This window comes from Molossus molossus, unplaced genomic scaffold (assembly GCF_014108415.1).
Source record: "Molossus molossus isolate mMolMol1 unplaced genomic scaffold, mMolMol1.p scaffold_m16_p_11, whole genome shotgun sequence".
Classification (NCBI taxonomy): domain Eukaryota; kingdom Metazoa; phylum Chordata; class Mammalia; order Chiroptera; family Molossidae; genus Molossus; species Molossus molossus.
The window spans coordinates 107,718,212-107,729,498 of NW_023425346.1; the positions used below are offsets into that span (position 1 = coordinate 107,718,212).

The following is an 11,287-nucleotide window of genomic DNA, read 5'->3' on the forward strand; positions in this document are numbered from 1 at the left end:
ATAATAAAATAGAATGGGAAAGGGTCTCTCAAGTGTGTGTGTAGCCTACCAGGGACACCTGCTTCTGAGCCCCATGCCCAGGTGCCCACTGACCACCCCACTGTGTGTGCGGTGGGCGAGAAGAGGTCTTTAAATAGCACCGTGAATGGGCATGGGCACCGAGGAGGACGCAGTCCAGGGCGCTGCCCACTTGCTGTGGCTGGGAACTCCTCCTCGGCCTGGGGAGAACCAGGCTTTTGCATGTCCCCCTGGCCCCTCGAGGCGTGTGTTGGAGTTCCTCACGGCAGAGGCACCTCACCGGCTGCTGGGGCGGAGTCTGCAACCAGAACCCCTGTGCCCCACGTCCAGGCACCAGTCTCGGAGAAGCCCCCCTGCCACCCAGGAGGGCGTGTGGAGGCGCAGAGCAGCAGTTCAGGAGGGACTTGGCCAGCTCAGCGGTGTCTGCCTCTGGAGTCTTGGATGAGTCTCCTCTCCTCACCCCGATGGGACAGGGTCTCTCCTGCGCCCAGGTCCCTCGAGGATGCAGAGGAGAGCCGGGCAGGGCTGACACGGTGCAGGAGTGTGACCCCTACAGGGCTCAGCCCATGGCCACCCCGGGTCTGAAGGCCATAGGCCTGCAAGTTGCTGTCAGAGGGGCCAGGAGCAGTGTCCATCCTCTAGCCTCAGAGGCGGGGGCCCCTGGGGGCTGTCGGCAGAGGCCCTGCGGCTGGTGTAGTCTGGTCTGCCAGGGAAGACGATGGTGGCATATTCTGTCTGTTCGGGGACACAGGGGGCGGGGGGCTCTGGGGTCTTCTCCCGAGACTGGAAGTCCAGCTCCCCATAGTCCACGGAGAACACAGGTCCTGTGGAGGGGCCCTCCTTCTTAGGGGGAGAGAGAGAGGAGTCAGCACTGATTGGTGAACACACACACACACACACGTGTGCACCCACAGACACACACAAACACGTGTACCCACAGGCGCGCGTACACACACACACACACACACACACAGTGGGGCAGCTCTGAGCCTCATGACCCATCCTGGGGCCCGGGGCCCCATGCTCAAACAAGAGCTGCTCCTGCCACCCACCCCTGGAGCAGTCGCCTGTCCCCCCTTTTCCCACAGTGTCCTCAGCACCATCACCAGGAGGGGACAGACACTCACCAGAGGCTGGTCCTCACTGCAGCAGGCACAGGCTCCTGCAGAAAACACGGGGTGTCAGGCAGCTGGGGGGCCCAGGCAGAGGGCCCGGGAGGGGAGTCTCTGCAGGGGCGGGGTTGGGAAGGCCTCTGGCCATGGGAAGGGCCCTAAGCCTTCTGGCCTTGGTGGCCAAGCACCCTCCAGGTCTGCCCACACTGCCCTGGCAACCACCTAAGCTCCTGATCATTTCCAAGTGTCCTGTCTGGACCTGAGCTGTCTGTGTGCTCGGCCACCTAGGACTGTTGGCCACCTTGGACAGCTGGCTTTCAGGCCTAATGTTCCTGCTGTCGCAAACCCGGCCGAGCCTGGCACCAAGTGCAGAGCACCAAATGCACCCTGGGCCCCCAGCTGGCACCACAAAGCGCACAGCAGACACCCTGACCCATGCTGCACAGTGTCTCCACCTGTGACCAGCGCCTGGGGCACACAGCATGTCTCAAAAATACCCGAAGGAGGAAAATGTGATCCCTGGAGAAATGAGCCCTACAGGGCCTGGCCTGGTAGGTCAGTGCAGCCGCTGTCGCCAGTCACTCGGGGAGAGAGTGTGGAGGCCCGTGGCTGCCCTGCCAAGGCCCCTGTGGGGTCTCCCGCTGTTGCCACAGGACCCCTGGCTGCCGTCCAGGGAGAGCGTGACCAGAGTTCCTGATGTGTGGGGCCTGCACAGGGGCTAACCTAACCCTGGGCTGCACCCCTCTGGGAGGTGGCCCCTTTTTCTAGCCGGAGCGATGTCCACCCTTCGTCAGAGTGACTGAGTAAGGACCAGCTGCCTGGGACCACCCTGTCAGGGTGTGTGGGGGTGGGGCACTCGCAGCCTCCCGCCTGGTGGTCAGAGGTGGCTACGGCTGTCTGCAGCCCCCCAGTGGCTACTAGAAGCACTGTCACAGTGTCTTGTGGTCTGAGGTGCAGCCTGAGGTTTGGGGGTGGCCTTGGGCAGCCACACAGGTGCCTCAGCCTGGGGAGCGCTCCTTGCCTTTCTGTGTGACCTCGACAGCTGCCTCCCCGACTCTCCCCGAGAGCATGGCTCTCTGAGAGGACCAGGCCCTGGCAGGGCCGCTCCACCCCCTTCTCGGTGGCCCTCACTGTGGAGGGCAGGGGGGCAGGGCAGGGGGGCAGGGCTGGTGGACAAGGCCTTGGGCTTCACCTGGCTGGGACAGTGTGGGGTTGGCTGGGGCATTACCTCGTGTGGCCCTGGGGAAGTTGGTGACTAGGACCCAGGCCAGCAGCAGAAGCAGCAGGATGCTCACCAGGACGCTCGTGACACCGATGACCAGGCCCTGTACCTGGCCTGGGGGTCTGGGAGGAAGGCCGGGGCTCTCTGTGGGCGGCTCCAGAGTTCTCTCTAGAGACCAAAGACAGAGTCTCAGGCATTGGGACAGGGACAGGGACTCAGGGCGCTGCCTGCCCAGCCTCAGGCGGCCTGCACACCTCATTCGGAGAGGCAGTGGCCACATGTTGCTCCCGCAGGGCCAGTGGGTCTAGGGCGATTTCAAGCACAAAAACCTGAGGCCACTGGTCCCCGTGTCCTGGGTGTGGGACAGGGTCCTGGAGTGAGGCTTGGAGGGCCCCTGCCCACTGGCCTGACAGGCCTCCCAGGCCCTTCCCTGCCCTGCGCACCCGTCCTCATACTCACCCCTGCCCTCAGCCTCCCCCGTCCTCAGCCTCCCCCGTCCTCAGCCTCCCCCTTGCCCCCAGCCTCCCGCCTGCCCTTAGCCTCCCCTGCCCTCAGCCTCCCCCCTGCCCTCAGCCTCCTCTGCCCTCAGCCTCCTCTGCCCTCAGCCTCCCCTGCCCTCAGCCTCCCCCCCGCCCCCAGCCTCCTCTGCCCTCAGCCTCCCCTGCCCTCAGCCTCCCCCCTGCCCCCAGCCTCCCCTGCCCTCAGCCTCCCCGCTGCCCTCAGCCTCCCCCGCCCTCAGCCTCCCCGCTGCCCTCAGCCTCCCCCGCCCCCAGCCTCCCCGCTGCCCTCAGCCTCCCCCGCCCCCAGCCTCCCCCGCCCCCAGCCTCCCCCGCCCTCAGCCTCCCCGCTGCCCTCAGCCTCCCCCGCCCCCAGCCTCCCCGCTGCCCTCAGCCTCCCCCGCCCCCAGCCTCCCCCGCCCTCAGCCTCCCCCCGCCCTCAGCCTCCCCTGTCCTCAGCCTCACCTGTGCCCTCAGGTCTCAACTCTGCACCTATCACCACGAGCTCTGCGCGGGGGCTCTCGAGGATCTGCATCGGGGGGGACAGGTAGATGGCCCCGCAAAGGTAGACGCCGCTGTCGTTGCGCTGGGCGGTGAGGACGCTCATTCTGAAGTCCCGCCCGCTGGGCAGCCGAGTCACCTGGAAGCGCCGGTGCCTGTGGGCCACCGTGCTGTCCGCGGGGAAGGCGGCCAGCTTGTCCGTCTGGTTGCTGGGGCTCATGCGGTACCAGTTGAGCACAAAGCCCCCAGACATGTGGGAGAGGCTGCAGGTGAAGGTGGCGGTGTCCCCCTCGGCCACGGTGAGCTGGGGTGGGTTGAAGGTGAGGGGACTCCGGGGCCGGTGGGTGGTTTCTGGGGGTGGAGAGAGCCAGCAGGCCTGAGGAGGGGTGCGCGGCAGCCCCCCGAGCTCTCCTCCCACTTCCCACACCCGGTCAGCCGGGGAGGTTAGGGAGGCCCAGCCATGCTGGGGTCCCCTCCGCAGAGCCTCTGCCACGGGGCCTGGCAGCTCCCCCTTGACACACCCGGCACGTCACCAGGTGACACTGTGGTGGGGTCCCATGCACTGATTATGTTCTGGCCCCAGCTGTGTCTGGGCTGCCCCTGGCTCTGATCCCAGCCCCCCCAGCCCTATTTCTCCCCCAAGTGGTGGTTTAGGGCCTCCCACCCCCTCACTGACTCCAGGTTCCCACTCTGCACCCCAGATCTCTGAGCTCTGCCCTGTGCTGGGGGCGGGGATGGGCTCTGGGCTGGACCAGCAGGGCCTCCATGGGGAGCCGAGCGCCAGGGGCTCAGGGACCAGCCTTCGCCCCTTCTCAGGACGAGCCCAGAGCTGGGCCCTCACACGAGCACTGGTGACCCGGGCAGTGTGGGGCCCTTGTGTCTTCTGCCCAGGCTCCGGGTCAGAGGCCAGCTGGGCTTCCGCCCCACACGCCCTGAACGAGGCCGCCCCACAGGAAGGGCTCCGTGACTCAAGAACACACGCTCGGCTGTGCTCTCCCCTCCCCGCACGAGTCCACGCTCACGTCGTGGTTGCTGCCTGGCTGTGCGCCCGTCCTGCTCAGCTGTGTGCCGAGCGGGATGACCCTGCCCCGTGCGAGGCCTGCCTGGTGAAGGGACACTGTCCCTTGAGTCAGTGCCGCATCAGTGCAGTGTGACCAGGACACCCTCTCCCTGTCTGCACTGGGCACCTCACCCGGGGCAAAGTCGCAGATATTTAGAGCCCAGGTGGGTCCTGAGGTGTTCCCAGTGTCCTGACATTTCTGTGGTCCTGCTCAGGGACATATAAGACCTTCTCCCCCCGCCCCCCCATTTCTACTGAGGACACTGGTTTGGGGAGGCCAGGGCCCAGCCAGCCTGGGCCTCCTGCCCTGTCGACAGGGGGCCTGGAGGGGTTCAGGCCTGGACTGGGGATGGCGGGGGCAGGTGGGTCCTCGGGAGGGGGCACACAAACACCTGTGGGGACACAGCCAGACCTTCTCTCATTGTGCCCAAACCTCCCGCAGGCCAGGCCTGCTCCCCTTGGCAGCGTAACACCCCTCTTCTCACTATGTTTGGGAAGCAAGTTCTTTTTAAGAAAGTGGGTGTCGGCGCCAGCCTGCGTGCCCCTCACACCCACCAGGGAGGCCTAGTCTGGCTGGCACCGCCCTAGGTCACTGTCCCACCCCTTTGCTGAATCCATGTCTCCACCCAGGTCCAACCGACCAGGGCCCCACTCTCCTGGCTGGGCCCCTCCCCCAAGCTCCCCTGAGGGCGCCCCTGCTGTGCACGGAGCCCCTCCCCACAGTCACTCTGCTGAGCCCCAGAGCCTGCTCTCGCCCTGTATGGAGGGGGCGCCCTGTTTCTCTTTGGTTTGGGATTTCATCTGACCTGCCCCAACCTTAATCTGTGAGTCAATTGTCTGTTGGCTCTGAATTTGACAGGTAGTCTCTGTCCTGCTGCCTCATGAGTCTCTTGTTCATCACAAAGGGAAAATGAGCTTTAATCTCTTTTACTGTGGGCCCGGAGAGAATGTCCCCATTGTGGGGTCTCCGAGGGCTGCCCCAGGAAGGGCCAGCACATCTGTGATCTTCCATGACCCAACACCTGACACACCCAGGTGGTGGCGCCTGGACCCTCCCAGAATATGCCAGGACTGGCAACAAAGTCAAACATGGACACGTGGGACCACGGCGAACTGCAGGATTCTGCACAGCGGAGAAGCCGTCCACGAAATGGAAAGACAGCCTCCAGAACGAGAAACATACCTACGAATCACATATCTGATACGTTATGTATCATATAACAGACAAGGTATGTAAAGAGCCCATACAACTCAAAAGCAAAAAAATGAACAATCTGATTACAAAGTTGGCAAACCACCCGAACAGGCATTTTCTAACGGTGGAAATACAGAAAGCCAATCACGTATAACAAGATGCTCATCACTAATCATCAGGGACATGCAAGTAAAAACACGGAGATGCTGCCTCGTACTTGTTAGCATGGCTTTTTCAATAAATCCACAGACAGGTGCGGCCGAGGATGTGGAAAAAGGGAACCCCTGAGTGCCCTTGGTGGGAATGCCACTCGGTGCAGCCACTGTGGACAACAGTAGGGATTTCCCTCAAAAAATCAAAAATAGAGCTGCCACCTGACCCAGCAAGCCCACGTCCAGTGCTTATCCGAAGAGAACAAGCAGAAGAGAAGGACACGAGCTTGCCCAGCCACGCCGGGAGCAGCCTGTGTGCCCACAGACGGACAGGTGCATGAGGAAGCTGTGTGCCTCCACACAGCGGAACATCCCTGGTGATAAGAAAGAACACAGTCTTACCATTTTGATAACCTGGATGGACCTTGACGGTGTTATGCTAAGTGAAATGTCAGACAGAGAAAGACAAATGCCATATGATCTCACTTACATGCGGAATCTAAAATAAAAACAAACAGAACAAAAAGCTCGTGGATACAGAGAACAGATGGGTGGTTGCCAGCGGTGGGGATGGGAGAGTGAAGGGTCCAGAGATAGAAACTTCCAGTTATAAGATGAGCAAGTCCTGGGGTCATGTGCAGTGTGGTGACTATACTGAATACTGGACAATCCGCCTGTTCAGTCCATGGGTTCCACATCCATGGACTCAACCAATCTCGGATCAAAATATTCAAAAGAACCAAAACCCCCAGAAAATTCCAAAATGCAGAACTTGAACTTGTCACGTGCTGAGCACTTGCTGAGACCATGGGAAGCAGGCGATGTGTGGGTGCACCCGCTGATGGGACATGCAGATGCGACGCCCGTTTATAGAAGGGCCCTGGGCATCCTTGGATTTCCAACGGGTGACCACCATTATTTATTTAAATGTTACCTCTTCCCATAGCTTTTGGCCAGAACTCGCAGAACGGCCGTGGTGACTACCTTGGACCTTGAAGATACGTTTTTTCCCTTTACCTCACATAGAACTTTTTTTTTTTTTAATTTATTTTTTTTTTATCCTCACCCGAGGACATTTTTCCATTTTTTGTTCAGGTACAGTGAGAGGGAGAGAGAGGAACAGAGAGAGAGAGAGAAACATCGATGTGAAAGGGACACATCGAGTGGCTGCCACCCGCACAACCGACCAGGGCTGGGGACAAACTGCAACCGAGGTACACGCCCTTAGCGGGAACCGAACCCGGGTCTCTCAGGACCGCAGGCCGACGCTCTTACCGCTGAGCCAAACCGGCCAGGGCCACATAGAACTTTTTAAAAACGAAACAAAACAGCCTAGAATCGGTTAACACATAAAATGTAGATGTCACACGAAAATGTGAGTATCTGACCTGTCCCTACACGTCAGGAAATCCACAGCCTCTTCCGCGAGCGCGGGCGCTGGCCAGGACACCCGGCCCCATCCAGCGGTGGCCTACCCCGGATGCCTTTTTCTATGTCTGGAAATCTTTAGTCTAGTTAGGAAAATATGATCGTGTTAGGTGTGAGTCAGTAAGAGCTCTCCGGGTGGTGGCTTCTAGAAAGGGAGGAACAGGAGAGCGAGGATTTCCAAGATGTGTGCCCGTCCCGTGCGGCTGGGCAGGAAGTCTGGACCTCAGAGGTCACCTTCGACGACTTTTTGGTTCAGTCTCCGTACACACCAGTAGGTGCAGAATTGCTACCTCTTATCTCGGTGGGAAACTCCGTTTCGAACGAGACAGTGTGTCTGTGCAGTGTAAGGGGCGTGGCCAGAACCCAGTGAGTCTGGGACCCACCCCGGGCACTGAGGCTACAGCACATTTGAAAGCAGCCACGAGAGTGGGTCTCGAAAGTTTTCACTGTTCAGGGACGGCTACTGACCAGCTCATCACTTCCCAGTATGGACAAACCCCGAATCCTCAGTGCACCTGGGGTCATCGGTGCAGCATCACTTGTACCTCAGCACAAATATTCCCGTTCTGAGGCTTCCCGTGTGCGAAATAAAATCGAGATTTGAAAGAAAAGAAAGAACTCCAGGGCATGTGCACACAGAGGCACGGCCTGCTCTGGTCAGAGGCAGCTGAGGACCGTGACCGCCAGACACGCAGGCAGCGCCCCACTGGGCTCCGGCCGAGGGACATCTGACCTCAGGCCTCGGGGAGCTACCGTCCTGGGAGGAGGGGGCGTCTGTGGCATGATGAGAGCATCCTGTCCTGTGTGGCTCAGCCCAAATCTCAGTGACATGAGCAGGTGGGACTTGGGCCCAGACTGACAGGCCGAGTCCTGACCCAGCACCTCACTGTGGTCTTATGTGGAAACAGGTGGTTGTATGTGCTGTTGTCTGGAGAGTGGCCTTCATTTAGCATGACTGTATCCTTCGAAGAAGAAGGACATCTGGACAGACACACATAAGAGAGACCATGTGAAGACAGAGGAGAGAGGGGGTGATGTTCAAGCCAAAGGACGAGCAGGATGGATGGCCACCAGTAGGAGATGAAGAGTCCGGGGACCGGATTCCTGTCTGGCCCCTGGATGAACCAGCCTGACCGACACCTGGATCCCGGCTTCCAGCCTCTGAGTTGTGAGGCCGTGAACCTCGGTAGAGAAGCCTCCTGGTCTGAAATTTTTTTTTTTGGTACATGCCCCTCGCAGAAACCGAACCCGGGACTCTCTGGTCCGCAGGCCGATGCTCCAACCGCTGAGCCAAACCAACCAGGGCTGTAACTCTTTTTAAAAAAATGTTTTTTGGTAATCCTCACAAGAAAATATTTTTCTATTTATCTTCAGATAGAGTAGGAGGGAGGGAGAGAGAGAGCGAGAGAGAAACACTGATGTGAGAGAGACACATCCACTGGCTGCCTCCCACACGACCCCAACCAGGGCTGGGGATGAACCGAAACCAAGGTGCGTACATGCCCTTGACCGGAATCGAACCCGTGACTCATGGTCTGCGGGCCGACACTCTAACCACTGAGCCACACCGGCCAGGGCTGCTTTTGTAACTCTTCTGAGTGTTTCAAATAGTTTTTAAAACTGCAATTTGAAAAAAATAAATAAAACAGTCTGACTTAAAAAAGATGTCACAGAGAGGTCTCTTACCACCCGAGACGACACGGAGGGACCTGGAGAGCACTTTGCGGAATGAAACAAGCCAGTCGGAGAAAGACAAGCACCGCACGGTCTCACTTATTGATGAAGCACAGTAAGCACAATAAGCTGCCCATCGAAAGAGATCCAGCGACATGGACGCAGGGAACAGACGGACAAACCCCAGGGGGATGGGGGTGTGCTGGGGTTGAGATGAACCAAAGAACTTATATGCACAACCGCGAGCACAGACGCTGGGTGGGGAAAGCAGGAGGGGTGGGAGCGGGAGGAGGGGGTCAATGGGGAAAAATGCGGGGACTTCTGTAATACTTTCAACAATGAAGATAAAAAGATAAATAAAAAGGGGAAGAAGATAATTAGCTAAAACCAAAGAGCAGAGGAGCTGGACAGTGGCGATCATGTTCCTGGCCTCCACCAACATGGGTCATGAGCAATGTCATTTACCTTGTGAAATTTATCTGACATTCTCACTTTATTGAAAGAATTTTAGACCTAAGGACTAAAGTAATGCCAGGTGCACACAGGGGTGTGTCACTATTCAAAATAACTCATTTCTTCCCCTTTCTCGCCATGTGATTACAATGCTATTAATTTAAAAAAATCGTGTCATGGGCTGTGCCGGACAGTTTTCTTCAGTGACCTGATTTGGTTTTCGCGACCTCGAGGGCAGGCCTCACTGCCCCTAACTGCGGGTTCGAGAGGGTGAGTGAGCCGCTGAGGGTCAGGAGCTTAGACCCGGCTACTCTCGTTCACTGCAGAGGGCGTGAGGGGCTGCTGCTGGGTTTGCACAGTTCATCAGATGCGGGGAGAACATGCCCATGAGGAGGGGTTTCCACGGGAATGACCAGACTCACAAACACAGCGAAGGAATCGCATGGACGACCTGGAGCAGAGAGCCCCGTGGCCGGAGTGCCCAGTGCGGGAGAGGGCAGGAGGGCACCAGGCCGCGGCATCGCTGCGCTCTGTGCGGAGCCCAGGTCACAGGTGGGTAAACCGAGGCACCCTGAGTGTGAACATCTCGTCCCAGGCGCAGGAGGACGCATCTGAACCGGGAGGGTCTGACTGTGGAACCTGATTCCCTGCTCTGGGGAGGGGTCCTGGTGGGGACCAGCCCCGGGGCAGGGGTCTCAGCCCCCTTGACTCTTCAGGCCCTCCTCCCAGGGGGTGTGCACCCCTTCTGCTCCTGAGCCTGGACAAGACACGTCACTTGGCCTCAGGCCCTGGATCACTGACCCCAGCGTAGAGTTTCTCCATGGACCCTGAGGTCTTCCTGAAGAGCGAGGCCACACTGAGGGGGAAAAGCTGGGCTGTCTGGTGCCCCCATCATCACCAGGCAGACCCTGGAGGGGCACAGTGACTGAGAGCCCTTGGGCCCCAGGACTCCAGATGCCAGGGCACCTCCACCTCATCTTGGCCCTTCCATGGGCCCCCACGCCCCCATCCCAGCGAGGTCCAAAGGAAAGGCCTTGGGCTGGACATGGGGGACCCACCTTTCCCAGTTCGCATCTGCACAGTGCTTGCCGAGGATGGGGGTGGGTGGTCAGCCAGGAGGAGCCCGGCTCCCTGACCCTCAGACTCTGACCATGGCCTGCGGGGCCTGTCCAGTGAACGGCTCATACAGGGGACTCAGGACCAGGGTCCCCTGGCCAGAACCTGCCGTGGACACTGTGGGCCATGTCCAGACTGCACCTGGGCATCTTATCCAGACACCTCAGGCAGGTGCCCGGAGGCCCTGAGGGGGTGGGGAATGGTCTTTACTCACAAGGTTACTTTAGATACAACGAGAGTCAATCTCTGGGCCATCCAGCCTGTCCCCTCAGGAGCCCGTCCGCCCCGTGAGGCTGGTCCACCCCAGGGAAACACAAGTGGGGCAGCCGGGCCCAGGTTGGGGTTCGTGCCAGCCCAGCACTGTCACCCTACAGAGAGAGGCACAGGTTTGCCGCCCAGACGGTCATAGAGGAGCCTCACCACCAGGTGAGCCCAGAGAGGGCTCTTCCCTGGCCCAAAGCCAGAGCCACACAGTCCCCCCCAGTCCCAGAGACCTAGGGCTTGACCCCAGGCCTGCCCCTGCCCGCCAGCCTTGCCCCACCTACCTAGGAGCCATCCTGGCCGCCAGCCCAGCAGCAGCACAGCCCAGAGGAGCGGCCAGGGCGCCCAAGGGGTCCCCATGTCTGGAGCGCCAGGGGCCTGCGGCTCCTCTCCGCCTCGCTCTGCACACGGAAGGGAAACTGTTTCCCTCAGGCTGAAGGTACACGCCCCGCCCCCTCTTCCTCCTCCTCCACGGGGTGGGGGAGTGAGGGCAGGGGGAGGGGCAGGGAGCGGCAGAGTAGGGGGAAGGGGAGGGAGGTGGGAGGGAGAAAGAGAGAAATACAGAGACGGAGGATGAGGGAGAGAGAGAGAGGCAGGT

The 11,287-nt window shown here is 59.9% G+C and overlaps 1 protein-coding gene across 1 annotated transcript; it reads right to left on the reverse strand.

The window, feature by feature from the left end:
- Positions 1 to 627: 627 nt before the first annotated feature.
- On the reverse strand, positions 628 to 11,049 carry PDCD1 (programmed cell death 1). Its single transcript, XM_036255072.1, has 5 exons — positions 10,974 to 11,049; positions 3,342 to 3,701; positions 2,359 to 2,520; positions 1,146 to 1,180; positions 628 to 861 (listed from the first exon to the last, which is right to left on the reverse strand). Exons 1-5 carry the CDS (start codon positions 11,047 to 11,049, stop codon positions 628 to 630), a joined length of 867 nt encoding a protein of 288 aa, XP_036110965.1.
- Positions 11,050 to 11,287: the final 238 nt, after the last annotated feature.